This window comes from Herpailurus yagouaroundi, unplaced genomic scaffold, assembly GCF_014898765.1.
Source record: "Herpailurus yagouaroundi ecotype Mexico unplaced genomic scaffold, PumYag 253, whole genome shotgun sequence".
NCBI classification, from domain to species: Eukaryota; Metazoa; Chordata; class Mammalia; order Carnivora; family Felidae; genus Herpailurus; species Herpailurus yagouaroundi.
Window position 1 is genome coordinate 9104482 of NW_024412470.1, and position 21924 is coordinate 9126405.

A 21924-nucleotide genomic window follows, 5' to 3' on the forward strand; every position below is an offset into this window, starting at 1 on the left:
CACAGGGCCCTTCGTAATTAAGCCAGAATGAGTACCAAAGGCTGGAAGGGTAGGGAGGGAAGGAATACGTGACTTTCGTCGGCCACTCATAGAACACGTTTTATTAAATGCATACTGGCTTAAGAGCAAGAAAAAGGTAAGAATAGCAGAGACTACAGATGGTTATGACCGTCTAGAAACGAGTGCCTTGTACAATCTTCATTGCTCAGATGCACGCAGTAAAGCCAAGTGCCCAGAATTGATGGATTCTGCTTCTTGAGGGGAGTGTGGTATGTTTTTCTCTCTCCTCTATTACCCCCAACTCAGAATCAGAGACTGAGAGTAGGAGCAGAGTCACAGACAAACCCCTTCTTTTATAGATGAGAAGACAGGTCCAGACCTTTTGACGACTTGTCCAAGATCACAGAGCTGGTTGGAGTTGGAGCTAATTCAAGGTCTGCAGCTTGACTTTTCACCTTTGTTTTATCTGATGGACTTTAATTTATGAGTTTTGTACGCCTCCACTTTTAAAATACTTCTTCTTCCCTAGACACCATCCTTCAAAAGATTTTGGCTACCAAATAAACTGTCGTCTTTAAGAAAAAAAAAAAAAATGTGTCTCCCCATGTCAACTTGCCAGATGCCTATAGCTGCCAGTGAGAATAACCGAACAGGACAAGTCAGGCTTATCACATAGTGATTAAGGGCCCAGGGGCTGAAAGGAGATTGAGTTTGACTCCTACCATTGTCATTGATCGGGTGATTTTGGACAAGCTTCTCTGTAACTCAGTTTTCTCATCTGTAAGGTGGGGATAATATCGATACTTCCTTCACGGGGTTGTTATAAGCGCTAGGCAAGGTTATGCATTAGATGCGTTGAGTCAAACCGTTTAATTAGTGGACATACACGTGCTTTGTCTTAGTGCGTGATTTTTCTCAGTCACCTTCACGTTGGGAAAGCTTTGCCGCCAAGTATCAGGATGGGGCTACAACAGGGAACCGCAAAGCATCCAAAGGTAAATGGGACAACTCCCCGTGCCAGTTTCCCTTCTCCGTCTGTGCCTCTTTTGTTGCATTGCAGAATGTTCTGCCCTCTTCAGTGAACATTTCTCAGGCCACATCTCAAGGGTTTAACTAGATACTCGACCATTTAGAAGACACTGTCCTTCCCATCTACTTTCTGTGGCATGGCCCTAGCCCCTCTCTGGCCCTGCTTCCTCGGGTCTTTTGTCCCTTGTTGTGTTTTATATCCGACGGTCTCCTATCAGCCGTGACTTGCATTTGCGATACATGAAATGACAGGTGCATTTGTCTAAGATCCCTTGTGCCTTCTGTCTAGAGGAGGGTGCTCAGCCCGGGGATGCCCGCTTTGCCTCTCGCTGGTGACCATCTGCTCGGTTCCTGGACCTTGTGTCTATCCCGAGCCCAGATCTCTAACTTAGTCACTCCCATCCAGTCCCAGCAACCACACAATGTGGGGCATCCCATTCTTCGGTTCCCGGTGTGTGGGCACCACAAGGCAGACTGCGTGGCTCCCTGAAGGAAAATGAAGGAGCGCCATAAGCACGCTGGAGAGAAGTTTCCAGGATCCCGACCCCACAACACACCCTATACGCTTCGAAAGCTTCTTTGGAATTTTCGGAAAACGTCTTAGGAAGACGAGGACGTCTGTAGTAAACTTGGGGAAGGATCCCTGGGGAGCTGGAGGAAGCACAGGAAGTGAGTATCTGTTTGGGGACGCAAAGCAATACTGTCACAGGGTCTATCACAGACCCCCTATCGCACAGGGTCACAGCCAAATCATTCACCTCTGCCCCCCCAACCATCAACCCCTTGGGGAGACTTTCTCTGTTTCTCCCTCAGGGGGAAGGTGGCCCTCCAGCCTCTGAGCTCTCACGGAACTTTCGCATCTTCCTTGTGGCTCATGCCACTTTTTCCCCCACTTTTGGGTATTTAACAGCACCTACTTTAATTCTTATCCCAACCCTGCAAGGGAGGTGTTATCAACATCACTGTTTTACCAATGAAGAGGCATGGCAATAGGTGTCGGGCCCAAGGGCAGACAATACACTCTGCATGCGTGAGTCCCAACGTGCTAATTTCACATCTAGAGCTTATCCCAGCTTATCACAGCCACATCCTATAGACACATCTGCTCCATCAGATGGAAGGTGAGGAACAATCTCTTAGCAATTGCGTGGAACATTCCCCTGTGCTCTAGTACAGTGCCCGACAGACTGGGCTTAACTCTATTAGAGTCTGAGAAGTGAATGAATATAGAAACGAATGTGGGAATCCATGAGCAGACCGTTCCTGAAAACAGAAATCTTGAGAAGATTAAGGGGCTGTTAGCAGGATGTTGGCGGCAGGAGAGAAGAAATGGCGTGAAATCAAATTCCGGGCCTCAGACAAAGAAATAGTCCTGTTCCTCACAGTTATGTTATTATTTTGCTCAACGAACCCTCCTAATAATTTGCCAAAGATAAATGTTAACCAACTGGTTTTGATTATTTGAGGTAATGCATTTGGATCCAATACATAAATTCACGGGGAGAAGACACGTTACATTGTGGGAACCATAATTTTATTAAGTGATGTGACACATGTTACTGTTGAGTAAGGTCTCAATAAATAGAATTTCACTCCGTTTCCTTTCTTCCTTCTTCAACATTCTTTATGACTCATCTTATGTCCTTCTTTTGTAATATATAAAACAAGTTAAATAAGGCAGGGGCCATGTGCAACTAGAAACGTTCAGTCTGTAAAGTCCCTTAAATTAGAAAAGCTTAAAGCAGAATGGTGTGGAGATGTTCAAAGGCTACGGCTCACACTAGTGTTCAGAGAAGCTCTCGTGGGAAGGTCGCTGGCCCCTCTACTTGGGGAATTAAAATAAACCATAAATTTCTGTCCTCAACTTGAAGACAACGTTCCCACTACTTATTATCTGGCTTCCCAACTGAATTACCAAAAGTCCAGAAATCCTGCCAACAATATTTCGAATAAGACAGGGAATTGGAGGTCAAAGGGAAATAATCTGCTTCTATCTTGTCTGTCTCGTCCCCCCACGGCCTCTTTCATCACCCCCAATAACCTGCTCCGCATGATGGATGTGTCAGGCACAGGCCATGAAAGCATGGGAAATGTCTCAATTTCCACGGGAACCCTTGGTACGGGATAGCCAGTGCTTGGGAAAAACAATATATTTTTTTTGATGCTTATTTATTTTTGAGAGACAGAGAGAGACACAGGCTGCGAGCAGGGGAGGGGCAGAGAGAGAGAGAGAGAGAGGGAGACACAGAATCCAAAGCAGGCTCCGGGCTCTGAGCTATCAGCACAGAGCCCGGTGCAGGGCTCGAACCCACGAACCGTGAGATCATGACCTGAGCTGAAGTCGGACACTTAACCGACTGAGACACCCAGGCGCCCCTCTTCCATTTTTAAATAGCACAAGGGAGGTGATATTGCCACGTAGCTCTGAGCCTCACCAGGCAGCAGCAGACGTCTCTGGATTGTCTTTCCTTGTTACCCCATAGAAGTGTCCTCCAGCTGTGTGCCTTTGCTGTGCCCTCAGAATTAGCTGCACTATTCCAAGGTAGAAGCCTTCTGAAAGGGGCTCATCTGGCATGTTAGTCACCCAGATCTTTGTTGAACATATTTTATTCTGTTCCATTCCATTCCATTCATCCATTCAATAAACATTTAGTAACATGTGCAAGATGCTGTGATAGAGATAGGAGGGCAAATATAATTAGGCAGCAATAAGAATAGGTAACACTTACAGAATATTTGCTATGCTCCAAGTGCTATTCTAAACATTTCAATGCATTAATTTATTTAGCTTCGTATCATAGATATGAGATTGAGTGAGATATATTATCACCATTTTACATAAAAAAATGGAGGCTCAGAAATTAAGCAACTTGCCCAAAGTCACCCAGCTGGTGAGAAAGAGTTGGAACATAAACCCAAGCAACGTGGGCTTGTGCACTTAGGAGGTAAAGCAACTTTAAAGTACTTCGTTAATTTCAAGGTGCTCTAGGAGACCAAGGACGCAAGATTCGGTACTCACCCGCAAGAAACCGGCTATCTCGCCGGAAGTACATACATATGGAGCTGAGACGTACATTCGTGAGGGACTAGAGTAATTGAGTGAAAATGGGCCGCCTGCAACTTTGCAGAAAACAATGTGTTCTGGGGTGCCTGGGTGGCTCAGGTCAAGATCTCATGGTTTGTGAGTTTGAGCCCCGTATCTGGCTCTGTGCTGACAGCTCAGAGCCTGGAGCTTGCTTCAGATTCTGTGTCTCCCTCTCTCTCTGCCCCTTCTCCACTCTCTCTCTCTCTCTCTCTCTCTCTCTCTCTCTCAAAAATAAATAAAACATTTTAAAAATTTAAAAAACAAAACAAAACTACAATGTGTTCTATCCCTGGCTCCGGAACTTCTTAGAGATGTTGGGATAAGATCTCCTGAGATCTTATAAAAAACCTTTTAATTTCCATAAGCCTTGGTGTTTTGTGTTTTCTTTTAAAATAAGAGGAGGGTGGGGTGCCTGGTGGCTTAGTCAGTTAAGCAACCAACTCTTGATTTCGACTCAGGTCACGATCTGCTGGTTCATGAAGTTGAGCCCCACATCGAACTCTGCACTGACCGCTCAGAGCTTGCTTTGCTCTCTCTCTGTGTGTCTCTCTCTGCCCCTCCCACCCTCTCTTAAAATAAATAAACAAACAAAAAAGTAAGGGGAGGGTAAATTACAAGCCCTCTAAGGCCCCTTAACTATGCCTCGATTTTGTGACTTGTTACCAGAGAAGGCAGAAAGAAGTGTAGGCTGGGGTAGTTACTTTTCAGGAAAGGAGTGAGATTCGTTTGGCTCTTCAAGTAGTGGAACAGCTGTAAATTGCCACTTCGACAGTGGGAGAACAAGACCATGTGCGTGGGAGATAGCGGGGAGACCAGCAGGAATAAGATAGACATTTTCCGCCACTGGCGTAGGAGTGTTAGCAAATCATCATCATGGTCACTGTCCTCATCCCTGCCATGTGCAGCGTGCGTGGTAAATATTTCAGGCATTAATCCAAGTGCTTCATATGGAGTAACTCAGTTTATCAGCATAAGAACCTTTAGAGGTAGGTGCCATTATTGTGTCCATTTTCCGTCTTACAGATGAGAAAACAGAGGAGAAGCAAGGTTTAAAAACTTGCCAAAAGTCACAGAGGTAGTGGGTAAATCTGGATGGTTTGGCTCCAACATCCATGCCCCTAACCACCATGCTATTCTGTCTCCTGCCTTTTAGTTCTGGTATTAATTTGATTCTATGGGTAAGAGCTCAACGTTCCGCTTTGCGCTGCAAACTCTTGGCAGTTATATAACCTGAGACGGGCTTTTACCACAGTTGGGAGGAGGACATTTTCTTTGCCAAGGGCAGAGAAGAGATTTAACACAATTCAACATGCTATTTGTCATTGTAATCATGGAATTGAGATCTGGAAAGTGTCTTCTGAGATCCTCTGGACAGACCCAGGTGGTTATATATGACTTAAGTTATCCAAAACAACTGGTTGCTTTTCTTTTCTTGATGATTCTTATTTTTTTTTTCAGCAATGGAAACTTTGCCACATATAGTTCACTTTTCCCATGGTTTCATCACCATATGGTTACTGAGTTCTCCCGAACATTTACTGTTTTAATTTAAGCAATCCTGTGTTTGTGTGGGGGGTACTTTTTCACACTTACAGGTGACTGGTTTTGAACAATTTTAAAATGGATACATCATTATTTATATTTCTTATTTGAAGCTTCATAATGCTGTGGGGCCCTTGCTTGGGTCTGGATACCATTTTGGATAAGCTAGGAGCTCTGGTGCTAAGGGCAAGTCTCATGGGCACCTTATTTCTTTGCCCTTCTATGGTCCTACCAACCCCCCTGGAGTCCTGCGGTGTGGGCTGGACAAGGGTGGTGGTTTGAGGAGTTGGAGAACACTGGACAACTGTCCTCTGACTTGCTTCAGGAATGCCCTCTTGTCCCTCTGTTTTTCGGTCTCTTCCTTTAGCATTCATTAAAAGCAATTCTCTTCTCTGAGAAGAAGCCACCCTATTTCCCTGGTGAGTTTAGGGTCTTGGAAAACAAAGGCCAGAAATGGAGTACTGCCTTCAATTAATATCTGCTTTTGGCCTTACAGCACAGCTTTGTCAGAGGTAAGAATGCACAAATGCCTGAGTACCTCAAGCATTGTCTCAGAACTATGATTGAGGGAATACAGATTCTTAAAAGTAAGAGGAAAAACTCTATGGAGAGGAAAACACGAACTAACACCTCGGTAAATTAATATTTTGTGTAAATCACTGTTATTATCTTTTTTTTTAATTTTTTTTAACGTTTTATTTATTTTTGAGACAGAGAGAGACAGAGCATGAACGGGGGAGGGGCAGAGAGAGAGGGAGACACAGAATCGGAAGCAGGCTCCAGGCTCTGAGCCATCAGCCCAGAGCCCAACACGGGGCTCGAACTCACGGACCTCGAGATCGTGACCTGAGCTGAAGTCGGCCGCTTAACCGACTGAGCCACCCAGGCGCCCCTAAATTATCTTTAAGAGTTGCTACAGATCACTTGCTTTCTGCCCGTTTGCTGTGGGGAGGAGTGAGCTCTCGGCCAGGTAGAGAGCTTACACCTAGATTGTGTGATTGTAAGGAAAGTCCGGTGACCTCGCGTGGTCTTCCACACTCACATGTATCAGGGATCTGGGGGGACAGAGTGTCTCTCCCCCATGTGACTGAGGAAGAAGATGCATCACCAGATAGGGCCGGACTCTATCAACCTGCCCACGTCCAATCTGCTTTTGATCAGTAGGAAGCAAACAAGGGTGCCACAAAGATAGAGCTTTCCACACCACCTGTAGGTGAGTCAGGCCCTCCCTTCTGTTTTTGGTCACTGCTAAGACCCTCCTGTCTTCCCCAGAGTAGGGCCACCAGAAATTGCTTCTGACTTTTCCTAATTCTCTCAGTTCGGTATCTTTGTCATCTCGCCAAGAAAGTCATGTTGAAGGTACCAAGAAAAGAGGCAGAGCTAAAATAAAACGAAAGCATTTATTTGGGGTCTCAGAATTGCAGCTCAGAAGGTAAAGATTCGGGTAGCAACTCAGATTGTCATTTCCTCCTCCCCCCCCCCTCCCTTCTGCCAGGGAACAAAAGTCAGGGGTTTTTAAAGACAAAAGGGAAGGCAATGCTTGTATATGTTGTTTACAAAGAATTTCGATTGGAGTTGGTGGCAGGAAACAAATCTTGGCCAAATATAATTGGTTGCTAAGGCAATCACTAAGCAAAACCTCTTACTATCGAAGTAGCAGGTGTTCAGGCTGAGTCCTTGGAATATTTGCAGCTAGTTCAAGGTTTATGATTTCATCCTGTGTGAACGTGCATAAGGCCCAATACTTTAATGGCGTCCACCGCTCCATTTTAAAAGCCCTGGACAGAAGTAACTCCTTTGCATTTCACCTTTCACGGCATGAGGTTCATTCATCCGACCAAGAGAAAATGAGCTTAATGTGATCAAATACTAATATCCCCAAAGGTAAAGGAAACTGCTACAAACCATAATCCTAGGTGGTATAAGGTGAAGTTTCCTGAGTAGAGGTAACGAAGGCCGTGGTGATGATGGTGGCGACAGTGAAGGTAATGATCGTTACAGGAGGGTGGGAGAGACACTGGTGCTTGTCTCACGGAGTCCAAGAAGGAAGCTCGTGGACAACAGAGGGTGAGCCAAGTGAGAGAGTTTGTCGAGGGCAAGTACAAAGCTCTCGAGCATGAGAGGGATCCCGACTGGGTTGCCGCCGAAGAGTTTTGTCTCTGACTTTTTATCCGGACCTTACCAGAAGGGCTGTGAGACTCCACTCACGGCGCTTAGCCCAGGCAGGTCTGGGATGTATGTCTCCTTTTTTTCTCCCCAAACCCCTGCCAGCAGCTTCAGCCTCCCACTTGCAGCTGCGGCCTGCCTCCCCGAGGTCCCTTATCTATCCCTGCCTAATGTTAACCCTTTCCCTACTCAGGATGGCGGTGATGATGGTGATGATGATGGTGATGGTGATGGTGGTGATGATGGTGGTAGTGGTGATGAGGAGAAGGACAACCACCACCACCATGTATTCCATGACATTTATGTTCCAGGCACTATGCTAACTTTCACATACATTCCCTCATGCACTCTTCGCAGAAGGCTTTGCACGGGCAGCACTAATGTCCTTTTTTAACGGACGATGGAACCGAGGCCAGGAGATGTTACAGAACTTGTATGAGGTCACACAGAGAGTAAGTGACTGTTGAAAACTAGCCTAAATCGATTTATTCATATCCAACTCTCAGGTTCGTTTTGGTAGCTAAACATAGCCATTAATGGTGAGCCGTGGGTGACGGCTACCTGCTTCCCTACGACTTTGCTACCAGCTTATGAAAACAAGACCACCATTCGTAACGTGAAACCCAAACGGGCCATACTTACTTGCGCGAATAAATACTAACGAGCTGGTGCGAAAAGGTTTCTATAACTTGTTCTCCAGTCTCAGTAAAGTCCTCATTCTTTGTGCTCCGACCACAACTGGCGGGAAGGATTCAGCCAGACAATATCCTGAGGCCCTTGTGGGTGATATCAGGCAACAAGAAATCTCCAAGTCAAGGCTTGAACGCAAGACTATTTTAGGGATCAAGCTATGGGTGCCGTCTCTAAGGGTGAAGAGAGCGTTACATTCGTATAACCTTTCTATGAAATGGGTGCGCGTTCCCACAATAAGTCACCTGTCCAAATGACTTGAACGCCATTATTGTGCCCGGGAGAGCCAATTATCTACTGAACGAACCTGCATGTAAAAACTCATTGCTAACATGTTCTGCTAACTGGCAAAGCAGCTGATGTTGATCTCAGGAAGGACAGCTGAAATACTTACAGAGGTCACTTCTGCAGCACGGTCTTGGTAAAAAGCTTGCTGACCGCCGGGATAACCTGAGTTCCTTATTGGGGCATGTAGCTGAGGCGAAAGCCTACCCACGCAATGTCACATCGTAGCAATTACAACGGGCTGGGATTTTTAATTTCATTGTCTTGATTCCTTGTTTTGTGTTTGTCCTATTCAACTAAAATACAGACTCCATGAGAGGACCTTGTCTTTTTGTTTCACTGGGGATTTCAAAACCGGTAATAGTGTATGGCATAGGACAAGCATTTAATAATCTGTTGAATAAGTAAGTGAGCAAAAGGCGAATTCTACGGAGGCCTGTCTTTTCTATCTCAAGTACGATCCTCGGAAATAAGGTCAGCTTATTTGAATAAGCACCCGCGTCGACTCCCTAGCCTTTACTGTGCGCTGCCTGTGCAGGACCCGAAAGTAACAAGTCAGTCCGGGGTAGTTGAGGTAGGAGCTTGAACACAAGCAAGGCATGAACTGTCTGTAGTTCATATCGAAGTAGGTTAATTCAGGAAAATGGTAGATTCCAAACTGATACATTTTCTCTCTACTGGAATGACCCGGCACCGTGGGTCTTGATTTTTTTTTTTTTTAATTTTTTTTTTTCAACGTTTATTTATTTTTGGGACAGAGAGAGACAGAGCATGAACGGGGGAGGGGCAGAGAGAGAGGGAGACACAGAATCGGAAACAGGCTCCAGGCTCCGAGCCATCAGCCCAGAGCCTGACGCGGGGCTCGAACTCACGGACCGCGAGATCGTGACCTGGCTGAAGTCGGACGCTCAACCGACTGCGCCACCCAGGCGCCCCCCATGGGTCTTGATTTTAAGAGGCCATGTTCCGAGCATCCTGGGGGCATTCCGAATTTTAGTTCCTGCACTGGCCTGATTTTCCACTGTATTTCTTTCTATTCCGCTAAGGGTTTTCAAGGTCATTTACTAACCCCTGCCTCTCATGAGCCATCGATGAGTAACAAACTCCATTCATCTCAAGCTCCACACACAAGAGCCGCCAACTGGAAGGATTTGCAGCCAGATGGGTCTTGCCTCGTGAACACACACCCTCCGGGCTCCCTTTTCTCTGTCAGTCTCGGCTTGGGTTCTGTCTGTGTGATTCCCACCTTGACCACAGGAGCTCAGAGGACCCCACTTCGTCCCCTGCATCTCAGATTAGCTGATGGCTCTGGAGGCAGTACTCTCAGGCTGTGGAGACTGGCTGCGAACAAGTGTTTTCGAAACTGTTGTTTATCTTTTCTGGGTATTTGTGACACTTTCGGGAGCCAAGAAAACGCGTGTCCTTTTTACTTCTGTGCCACCAAGCTCTGTGGTGTTTCTTCAGCAAGCAGCAGCCTGGAACACTGCCTTCTGATCTTCCGATCAGCTACAGGTCTGCTCTCTAGAGGATTCTCCACTGATGCGCACACTTTCCCACAGCCAGCAGGGGGCATCTACGACACAGATTTAAACTGAATTGACTTTACATTGGATTGTCCCCGAGAGGGGACGGTTTGGGGACACCTCTTTGGGAAATGTAAAATCCCTGTTCTATGCTTCCCCATCTTGGCTTTCCTCTTGACCGTTCCCAACATACGTCTGGAGTCTGGAATGAAAGCTGTGGTTACCACATGTCTTCCAACGGCAAGACTGGTCTTTGCCTCCGGGCTACTTCTGTTTTTAAGTCCTGATAAATTACGGCCTCACAATAGATTCTGATCAGACCCTTAGGGGTTGTGATTGCCTCCCCCACCTCTTCTCCCAGGAGTAGGCCCTACCTGGCTTAAGAACCGACTGAGCAGGCTTAGTTTGAGCCTTACTTGCCTTTCATCTTCTTTAACAGCTAGAAACGGAATTTCGTTCCTTTAGAGTCCTTGTAGTCATTCAGTGGCTCTTCACCTCTCCCCGTTAACCAAATTAAAAAACACCCGAGTCTTGGGCACCTGAGGTGGTTTAGTCGGTTAAGCGACCACCCCTGGATTTTGGCTCAGGTCATGATCTCACGGTTTTGTGGGCTCGAGCCCCAGGCCAGGCTCTGTGTGCTGACCACACGGAGCCCGCTTAGGATTCTCCCTGTCTCTCTGCCCCGCCCCCGCTCGTAGTCTCTCTTTCTCTAAATAAATAAATAAGCAAATTTAAAAAAAATTCTAGTTTCAGGGATATATTCTACGCCACACCCCGGTATTTCACTCGCCCCACCCCAAAATGCAGTTTTACTCTAAGTGAGCAATTCATGAATTCATTTACTGGGTCTTCAATTTTCATAGCAGATTTTTTTTTTTTTGAGCACCTATTTTTTTTTAATTTTATTTTTAATTTTACTTTAATTTAATTTGTTTGAATTTTGTTTACTTTTGAGAGAGAGACAGACAGAGAGAGAGAGAGGGAGAGAGAGAGGGAGACCTGGAATCTGAAGCAGGCTCCAGGCTCTGAGCTGTCAGCACAGAGCCCAGCCAGAGTGGGGGCTTGAACTTGGGGACCACGAGGTCGTGGCCAGAGCCAGAGTCTGACGCTTAACCGTCTGAGCCACCGAGGCACGTCTTTTTTGAGCACCTATTAAGTGCCAGGCCCTGAGCAATGACGTGCTGACATTGGAATCGTGAACAAAACAGATATTGACCCTGCTCTTGGAGACCTGTCACTCCAGGGGTAGATGGAGACAAGACCCAAATAAACATACAGAGATGCATGTGCAAATTGATAAGGGCCGAGAAGGAAAAATACAAAAGGCTCTACAAATACAACAGGGGCAACTGTTAGAGTTTCGTCTCCCTTTGCACTGTCTTCATGTTGTCACATGAGTACCCATTTGAGCTCCTTGAAGTTAGGGCCTGTGTCCATTAATTGGTATATCCCAAGCACTGTGGTCAGTGACTAGAAAATTATCGACCATATAATTTACACGTATGTGCCCTACATTCACCTATTCCAAGGGTCTCCAAAGCAAAGAACCATCTCTGTAACCCTTGAAACACCTCGCACAGGACTTTATATATAGTTGGCTATTCTATATCCTATATTCTACTTGAATATAATTGCATTTTTATTTCATTTTATTATTTTTGATTAAAAAGATTTTTTTAATGTTTATTTTTGAGAGAGAAAGAGAGAGAGTGTGAGTGAGTAGGGGAAGGGCAGAGAGAGAGGGAGACCTAGAATCCGAAGCGGGATCCAGGCTCCGAGCTGTCAGCACAGAGCCCGACGTGGGGCTCGAACCCACGAACTGCGAGATCATGGCCTGAGTCAAAGTTGGACACTTAACCGACTAAACCACCCTGGCACCCCTATAATTGTATTTTTTAAAATCCAGCTATAGTTCTGTTTTGATTGATTGCTTCAACTGTTTTTCATACGTGTGCACCTTAAGGTAGTATCTCTGACTCAATTCACGCATAAGAAGGAAGGACTTAGGTGGCCCAGGGCCTTTGGACATTTGATTTCCTGGCCAGTATACCCACAGAAGGCACAGATTTTTTTTTTTTTTTAATTTTTTTTTTCAACGTTTATTTATTTTGGGGACAGAGAGAGACAGAGCATGAACGGGGGAGGGGCAGAGAGAGAGGGAGACACAGAATGGGAAACAGGCTCCAGGCTCTGAGCCATCAGCCCAGAGCCCGACGCGGGGCTCGAACTCACGGACTGCGAGATCGTGACCTGGCTGAAGTCGGACGCCTAACCGACTGCGCCACCCAGGCGCCCCAGAAGGCACAGATTTAAAACCACAAACCCTACAACTATTCCAACCCTTTTCAGTTTGAAATCGCTAACATGAGTCATCTACAAAAAGAATTATCTCCCTCTGAGCCTTTAATTAAAATCTCACCCAGGCATTTCCAATTGATTTTATTTCAAAACAAGGTTTTCTTTGTAAAACAAAAGCGAGCCGAGACGGGGGTGAGATGGGAGGAGATAAAAACTGCTTCCTGTTCACCAGCATTAATGTAATGTAGCCAGGGCGGTCAAACCGAGCGGAGAACGAGTAGAAATCATAAATGTGTTAGAATGTCTTCTTCTCTAGATGGAGTTGTTTTTGACATTGAGTTAATGTCAGATACATTCAAGTTGATTTTTAAGAGGGGGAGTCAAATGATAGGGTTGAGCTTTTGTTTTGTTTGATTTTCCACTTGGTTTATGTTGATCACAGACGTGTGTGTAGCTATGGTGGGGAGGAAGAGGCAAGGGGGAATGCGTCCGGTCTGTTCCAGGAACTCCTGGGGAGAAAAATGTAGTAACATTGTTTATTCTTGCAAAAAAACATAGAAGGTTTCAAATAGCTTCGACTGCAGCATCTGCCAACGCTTCATCCTTAAACTCTTAGTGTTTTGTAAGAGATGCAATCGTGTTATTCACTCTCCATATTCCTGCAAACTCCTAATTAAACCAAATGGACTTCCTGACTTAAGGACCCTCTTTAACATCTGATATTTGAACACACATTACGCCAAGATTTGAAGCTATGGGAAGAAGTATTTCCCAAAGCCCTGCATTTCCTTTCTCCTTTACATCCCCAGGGCAAATATGAGGAAAAGGGTAACCTGACGTTCTGGTATATGTTTATCAACTCTGAGGAAATGGAATGTAATTTTCTATAGGCAATGTTATAAATGGCCATTGATTTCTAGAACATCCCGTGAAAAGCTTATTTAAGCAGTGATGCAAATGAAATTGTACTAGGGTTCTGATTGATTCTGGTTTTTAAATTTATTTTTTATTTTATTTTATCTTTACATTTATTTATTTTTGAGAGAGAGAGAGAGAAACAGAGTGCAAGCGGGGGAAGGACAGAGAGAGAGGGAGACACAGAATCTGAAGCAGGCTCCAGGCTCTGAGCTGTCAGCACAGAGCCTGACTTGTGCTCGAACCCACGAACCGTGAGATCATGACGTGGGCCGAAGTCGGATGCTCAACTGACTGAGCCACCCAGCCCCCCCCCCCCCCCCCCCCCACCAGATTGATTCTGGTTTTAAAAGGCTTTTGTGGGACATCTTAAAAATTCGACCACCTTTATAAAAAACCATGTATTTTTGTGGGAAAGTACATCCTGAAAGAGTTAACAAAAGAAAAACCCAAGACAGATTGAGTTTGTAAGATGGGATGCCACCTGTCTACACCCAGTCTTTGAAGGCACCTTTCAATCACATCACCTCTTTTTGTTTTCCTACCCAACCTGCGGCAGGCTGAGCGCCGTCCAGAGGCTCCTCTGCTATCCCTGTCTTCATCAGGAAGGGGAGGCAGAGCGAGCCGGCTTCGTCTAACCCGCCTGTCTGCTCTCCCTACTCACCCTTGACACTGGGCAGCGCAGACCCACTTGGGCCTCCCTCCGAAGGACGGGCACACCCCCCTCGTTTTGCCTGGAAGGGCCCATCTTTGCTGCTCCGCTTTGCCTCCTCGGAGAAGCCCCCCCTCGCCCCGACTTGCCCTTGTGGGCCAGAGATCTGCTGCCCTCTGGAGCCTCTCCTTGAAAAGCTGCTTGTGATCGCTTACAAGTTTGGGGCTTCAGTGGGCTAGAAGCACCTTGAAGGCAAGGACCAAACTCTGTATGTGTGCGGCGAGCTGCTGACACAGTCAACATGACCAAGGAGGAAATTAACCAAGGGGTGCCGGTGGCTCAGTCGGTTAAGCGTCCGGCTCTTGACTTCGGCTCAGGTCATGATCTCCCAGTTCGTGGGCTCGAGCCCCGCGTCGGGCTCTGTGCTGACAGCCCAGAGCGTGGGGCCTGCTTCGGATTCTGTGTCTCCCCCTCTGTCTACCCCTCCCCAACTCATGCTCTGTCTGTGTCTCTCTCAAAAATAAATACACGTTAAATTTTTTTTTTTTAAAGGAGGAAATTAAAAAATGAAATTTAACAGAACTCCACTCCTTGTAACTTACCCCTTCGTGTCCAACCTGCTCTTTGGCCAGCAATCACATACAAATATCTCTCTTCCTTTTACAAAAAGCAATGGCTCAAACGAAGCAAAAGACACAGGGAGAAGAAAAAGAAACAGAAACTGAGAGGGGGAAAAAAACAACAACCCCCAAACTTCAAGAACCTTCCAAACAAAAAAACCAAGCATATGAGAAACATTCTAAATGTTGGTGTGTGAACTACTGAGTCAAGGTTGAGACTGAAAACAGCTGCTTCATGCACCAGTTTACTTAAGGGTGGGGAGTCAGGGGATATGGGGCCAGAAGGAGAGCATATTATGGGTGAAGTTCTTCAAGAACTGAGTGGGATATTATGACCTGACCCCAAAAATGGACCTGGTGTTTCTGGCACACCAGCCAGCAGAGGGTAGCTACAAATACAGCATGCATCGCCCCTGCCCCTGCCTTCGTAATATCCTCTTTCTTTTCCAGATAAATATTAAATTGGTGACTCTTGTCTCCAGAGCTAGAATATGGCAGGTGGTGGGTGTAGAAATTCTTAGTAACTGGTGGGAATCTTTTTGGATGTTTTAATTTGGCACTTGAAGCTAGGGAACATGGATGAGCTTAGTTGGAAAAATGATTATGCAGTTAGAACTAACTTTGAAGAAGCAGTATTATATGCCAAACACTGTGCTGACTCACATGCATTAGCATATTTAATCATCACGAAAAAGAGGATGTACTATTTTATCGGTCCCATTTTCTGGGCAAAAAATCCAAAACATTGGTTAATTTAAGCAACGTGAAGAGCTTGGAATCGAAATGACACTTATTCTCATGGTTTATATAAGCTCCCCCCCGTGGAACTTTCCGGTTTCGACCAAAGTGCTGTTCTGGGTGCTGGGCTGTGGGATCTGAGCTGGCTTCAGCCAGAGGAAGGGTCCTAGGGAAAGAATGGAAGCAGAAAGAAATGAAAAGGAAAGGACATTGAAGTGACTAAATCTAAATCACAGTTTCAAAATTGTATTTATGATACTAAAGGAAACTATGATATGATTCAATATTTATAGGTTTTTTTGGTAATGGTTACAGATTTCCTTAATTTTTTCTATCTAATATCCGTGATTGTTAATCTCACACATTTTCTTTTTTTTTTTTTTCCAAAACAAATTTAAGTTTATTTATTTATTTTGAGAGAGAGGAAGGAAGCACACACACCAGCATGAGCAGCAGAGAGAGAGGGAAAGATAGAATCCCAAGCAGGCTCTGTACCATCAGCACAGAGCCAGATGCAGGGCTCAAACTCACGAACCCCAAGATCATGACCTGACCTGAAATCAAGAGTCGGTTGCTTAATCAACTGAGCCACCCAGGTGGCTCACACGTTTTCTTTACTTAAATTGTCTCATCACTGTCTCCACGTGAATGGATGAGGAAATTTATTTAGAGCAGCCAAAGCCCATCTGGCCACAAGATGAATCCCATCATAGCTCTTGAAGACTTAGGTTAGGACCAGCATTGATGGGGAGAGAAATGTTAGCAGATTTGTCGGGAACAAAGTCAAGATCTCTTCAGTTCACTCTGGGTAATGTTTTTGAGTGTTGACTGGGTGGCCGGGCAATAAGCTCCCACAGGACTGACAGGTATTCAGGACTCAGAGCTTACCTTCACCTTCCAGCTGGAACAACAGACACATGAATCAATAACCATAATGCAATGTGATCAATCCTATCTTCAGAGCCTGTGCAAAGCACCAAGACGGCAGTGAAAGAACAGTTTTTTGGGTCTATCAATATACAACAGCTTGCCTTACGGATTAATGCTTACAATTTGCTGGTGCTCTTGGAGTTCACACTTGCCATGATAATCGATAACTTAGAAGGTTAGTTTTGAAACTCGGCATGAAAACAATTGCGTCCTATGGTCGTGGAATGCCCAGAATGCTGACTTCATCAACTCACTGAAATGTTGAGGATAGAAAGCAATGGTATGGTGCTGCTATGGTTGGCCCATTGGCAATTAATAGTCATCTACTGAAGGCTTACTGCATGTAAGATACTCCAGTAGCCATTATAGAACAATGGGCAAGTGGCTGCGGAAAAACCAAATCCATCTAAATAAAGAACACTTTATAGAGAATACATCTTCAGGCAGAATCATTTAATTATATAGCTCAAGATAGCTGAAGAAAACATCTAGGTTAACTCTGTCATTTGGCAGATGAGGGAACTGAGGCCTGGTGGTAAAAAATGATAAGTTTTTCAAATATTCTACATCTAATTAATGACGGATCTGGGACCAGGGTCCTCAGAGAACAGATAGGCAATGCAGTGAGTAGCTCACCTGTGAACTCTAGAGCCAGACTGTGTGGGCTCCTGTCCCATCTCCAGACTGGCTGGGTTATCTTAAGTTTTTATAAACACTCTGACTTTCAGTGTCTTCATCTGTAAAAAGGAATAATACCATAGTATCTGTCTTATATGAAAATGAAAGGATACATATAAACCAGTAATTAAGAATAAAATGAGGGGGTGCCTGGGTGGCTCAGTTGGTTGAGCGTCAGGTGTTGATTTCGGCTCGGGTCATGATCTCACTGTCACTTGGAGCCCCATGTCAAGCTCCACGTTAGGCTTGGAGCTGCTTGAGATTCCCTCTCTCCCTCTTCCTCTGTCCGTCCCCTGCTTAAGCTCTCTCTCTCTCTCTCTCTCTCTCAAAATTAGATTATGCGTATTAACCAGGAACATAATAGGAGCTTGATAAATGTTAATTATTAGAACTCACGTGTCCCGGTCTCTTCACCAGTATTCTTTCTGCCACAACAGTACAATGGGCTTTCGTTCATTTTTGTTTCTCTGACACAGAAAGAAATCTATGTGCCAGATCTGTGTGCTCATATGGTGTTTCCATTGCCCCTTATATCTTTTCTAGGGCCAAGGAGATTAAGACCAAGTTGGGAATTCTCCTCCAGAAGCCAGACTCAGCGGTTGACCTTGTCATCCCGTACAGTGAGAAGCCGGAGAAACCAGCCAAGACCCAGAAGTGAGTCACAAACATGGGTTCCGCTCCTTTTCCTCCAGAGGATGGCTATTTCTCAGGTGTCCAGGACCCGCCCTCCCGTGTACAGCTCCCCGCCTTCGATCACTCGCCGAAGGTCATAAGATCCCTCAGAGAAGAGGTGGTTTATAAATAAGCGTATTTTTACCCTTCCATGTCTGGAGCATCATATTGGGTATTGGCAGGTGACTTAAAAAAATAAAGATAAGGCCCTGCCTTGGGACCCTGTTGCAGAGGCGGACAACACCAAGGCAGCCGATTTAAGCCAACTAGCTCCTTCTCTAAAATACTATTCCTTCAGGGTCCAACAGAGGAGCAGAAGACTCTGTTCCCTACCAGAGGAAGGAAGGAACACTCGACCAGCCGACTCTAATGTACATTAAGAGTTTTTAACCCCGATCCGTAAATTAATATTCTTGACTGGACCTCTCTCTCCTTTTCCCCCACCTCCCCACTTCCATCGATTCAGGCCTGGAGAGAAACTAGAATTCTCAAGATTCAAGCTGTCATGGTAGAGCCCAGCCGACCACTGGAGGAACTGTCCTCATAGCACCCACGTCATTTTCATCTCCATCCACCCCCTGGAACATTTTCACGGGCATGAAAATCAAGAAGGGCAAGTGGGTAGGAGAGAAAACAGATGCAGTCGAATTCCTTCACTCTGCCATCTAAAAGCTTTGAGGAGATCACGGAAGCGTGGTGGAAACACAGGCACCCCTTTATACCTGAATTTCTTCTTAAACGTAACATACGTATAAATTGGCCAATCATTTCTTTGTCCAAATGCCCTTCGAGCTAAGATAGCCGGGTGGGTTGGGAGAGGAAGAGACGGGTTATTCCTCTTAAATCTTTTTCCTTCAACCTAAGTGGATATCTCCATTCTCCTCTTATTACTTCAAAGTGATTCCACGCCGGAAGTGAGGCGTAATTGGGTTTTCTGCATTTAGAAAGGGGAAGCTAATTCAGGGTGGAGTGGCTCGCACCAGGCACTGGCAGGGAATGAGAAACACATTTCATAGCAGCGACAGATCAAAAAAGCCATCTATTTTGAAGAAAACAATGTAGTGGTTATGGATCTGTAGGAATTCACTTTCGGAAATAAATATAGTACTACATTTCCTGCTTTGATTCTCTGTTTTAATCTTGCACACAGACACTCGAGCTATTTGGCTTAACAGGGATTCAGAGTGAAGCAGTTTTGGAAGAAAACCTGGGGTCGATATTTACTGGATGATTTTCCTCTCTTGTCTTCTGTCGCCTTTCTTCTTCCAGGAGTTTAAATTGCTTTTTGGGGGGGGGGGGCCCCCGCCTCCTTCATATCCCTAGAGACTATTGTGTCTCTCTTGCATTTTTCACGGTGACCATTGCAAGGCTTTCTCACCCTCTGTCAAACCCCTCAACGCCTTCCACCTCTTCATGTTTGGCCAATTTCCTTGCCTTTTAATTATCATGAAAAGACTGTGTTCTGCATGAGCTTGGTCGATCTCTCTTCTCGCCACTTGAAATTTCTCTGCCTTTTTGTACCCATGTTCCTCTCTCACAGAAGAAAATAAACCTTCTCCAGACTGAAGATATTTTTAACCCCCTCATCTTTAAAAAAAAGCAATCCCTTTTTAAAAAAGCATTTCTACTTTTTCAATGTTTTTCCTTTTCTTCTTTTTCTTTTTCAATTTTTTTTTTTTTTAACATTTATTCATTTTTGAGAGAGAGAGACAGAGCACGAGGGGAGGCGGGGCAGAGAGAGAGGGAGACACAGAATCTGAAGCAGGCTCCAGGCTCTGAGCTGTCAGCACAGAGCCCGACTCGGGGCTCAAACTCAAGAGCTGTGAGATCATGACCTGAGCCTAAGCCAGACGCTTAACCGACTGCGCCACCCAGGTGCCCCACAAGGTTTTTATTTTTCTCATTAAGAAAACAGAAATCGAGGGGCGCCTGGGTGGCGCAGTCGGTTAAGCGTCCGACTTCAGCCAGGTCACGATCTCGGGGTCCGGGAGTTCGAGCCCCGCGTCGGGCTCTGGGCTGATGGCTCAGAGTCTGGAGCCTGTTTCCGATTCTGTGTCTCCCTCTCTCTCTGCCCCTCCCCCGTTCATGCTCTGTCTCTCTCTGTCCCAAAAAATAAATAAACGTTGAAAAAAAAAATTAAAAAAAAAAAAAAAGAAAACAGAAATCGAAAAAAATAGAAACGAAAAATAGACGAGAGCTGCCCACATCCCTACCACCCATAGCTGGCGTCTGTTACCATTTTCGTGTTCTTAATTGCTCTTTTCCTTCTGGGGCCATGTTCCACTCTGAAAAAACTCTCTCAGTCCCCCACTCCCACTCCTATCCCTTTCAATGCTTTCATGGGGGTAATTCTAGAAACAGAAAGGGTTAATCATGAAGCCCGTAAAACAACCAAAGCATTTATTTGGGGTCTTAGGGATGGCAATCTAGGAGATACAGAGCCTACCCAAATTGAAAATGTGCTCCGGATCGCCAACGTGAAGTGCAAGCTTATGAAGTCAAAAACCACAGGGTTACGTAATTTGTTTTGAAAGAATGGTGATTGGCGCTGGCACAGTTTTAACTAATACACAAGTGGCTGATCAGCTAATAGGTGTTACCTTAGCTCTATTTCGGTCCAAAGTAGAAGGATGTGTCCTGGGAGGTGGTCCAGATGCGCTGACCAAAGTCACACATTTATGGTGTCGGGAGATGTACCTGCTTCCTCAACGTCTTCTCGACTCCATTCTGGGTCACTCCTTACAATGCTTACTTGGTTTTGAATCTTCTTTCGCAAAAGTCGCCGCTTCCAGGATCTTCTCTTCACTCTTTCTGGTCAGGTTGAAACCTTACTACCCACAGGAACCCTCTCGAAGGCCTCGCCTTTGACTCATCACCAGGGGTTGACTCTGCTCAACGGTCTTCTCTCTCTCTGAGGACTCCCACTTTTGTTCATCCTGTCCATACGCGAGCATTTCCCCAGGCTGTGCCGTAGGTCCTCCTAATGAATAGTAAACAAATTAGCACAACACATAAATTTAGTTTGCAATAACTGTTATCATGGCTTGTCATATAATCAATTGTAAAATGCTTAGCAGCTGATACAGATAATCTTCTTTTTAAATTTAATTTAAATCCAAGTTAGTTAACATGTAGTGTAATAATGATTTCAGAAATAGAATTTAGTGATTCATCATTGGCATACGACATCCAGTGCTCATCCCAACAAATGCCCTCCTTAATGTCCACCGCCCATTTAGCCCATCCCCCCATCCAACACCCCGCAAAGCAACCTCCAGTTTGTTCTCTGTATTTAAGGGTCTCTTAGGGTCTGCCTCCCTCTCTGTTCTTATCTTATTTTTGCTTCCCTTCCCTTATGTGATACAGACATTTTGTAGTTCATTTTATACTCTAGATGTTCCTTTTCTCCTTCCCTCTGCCACTAATTTTAAACTACACTTTGCTGTTGCTGTTTGACCACTTTATAACTCTAGAATGACCACACAGAAGCAGGCTCTAGCTGTGAACATTTACCAAGTGTTCCCATATGCAGACACTGACCTGGTGAGCTGCTGAGTGAACATCATGGCCAGGATTACGGCCGTATGTACGATGTTTGGGCCAAAGCTAGACAACGAAAGAGCATGAGCAGGGGAGGGGCGGAGAGAGAGAGAGGGAGACACAGAATCCGAAGCAGGCGCCAGGCTCCGAGCTGTCAGCAGAGCCTGACGTGGGGCTGGCACTCGTGAACCGTGAGATCATGACCTGAGCCGAAGTCGGAGGCTCAACCGACTGAGCCACCCAGGCGCCCCCAGATGTTTTCATCTACATCCTCATCATAGGCGCCCAGGTCACTGTTGGCCATGGGGTAAGGGCTCAACAAATGTCCATGAAAGGACCTGAGCTGAGTCGTGAGCACAATGCCCTGCGGGGAAGGAAGGGAGAACAGAGCAGGCACATCAGGGCCGATAAATAACTGGGATTTCATGTCCCTTGTCACGAAGAAGAGGATGTGAGAACATTGCCAGGAGTGTTCCAATACGGGCCAGGGACCGTGTGGATTAAAAAACGAGGAAAGAGGAACCCACAGTGTTTAGAGAGGTCAAAATACTTTCCCATGGT

General features: G+C 45.5%; 1 protein-coding gene across 1 annotated transcript in view; it reads left to right on the forward strand.

Moving 5' to 3' along the window:
* RGS5 (regulator of G protein signaling 5) overlaps positions 1-21924 on the forward strand; it is a 49646-nt gene that overhangs the window by 9678 nt on the left and 18044 nt on the right. The window contains exon 2 of the mRNA XM_040461024.1: positions 17695-17805. Within this exon, the coding sequence (XP_040316958.1) occupies positions 17695-17805 (111 nt within the window). The remainder of the gene's footprint in view (positions 1-17694; positions 17806-21924) is intronic.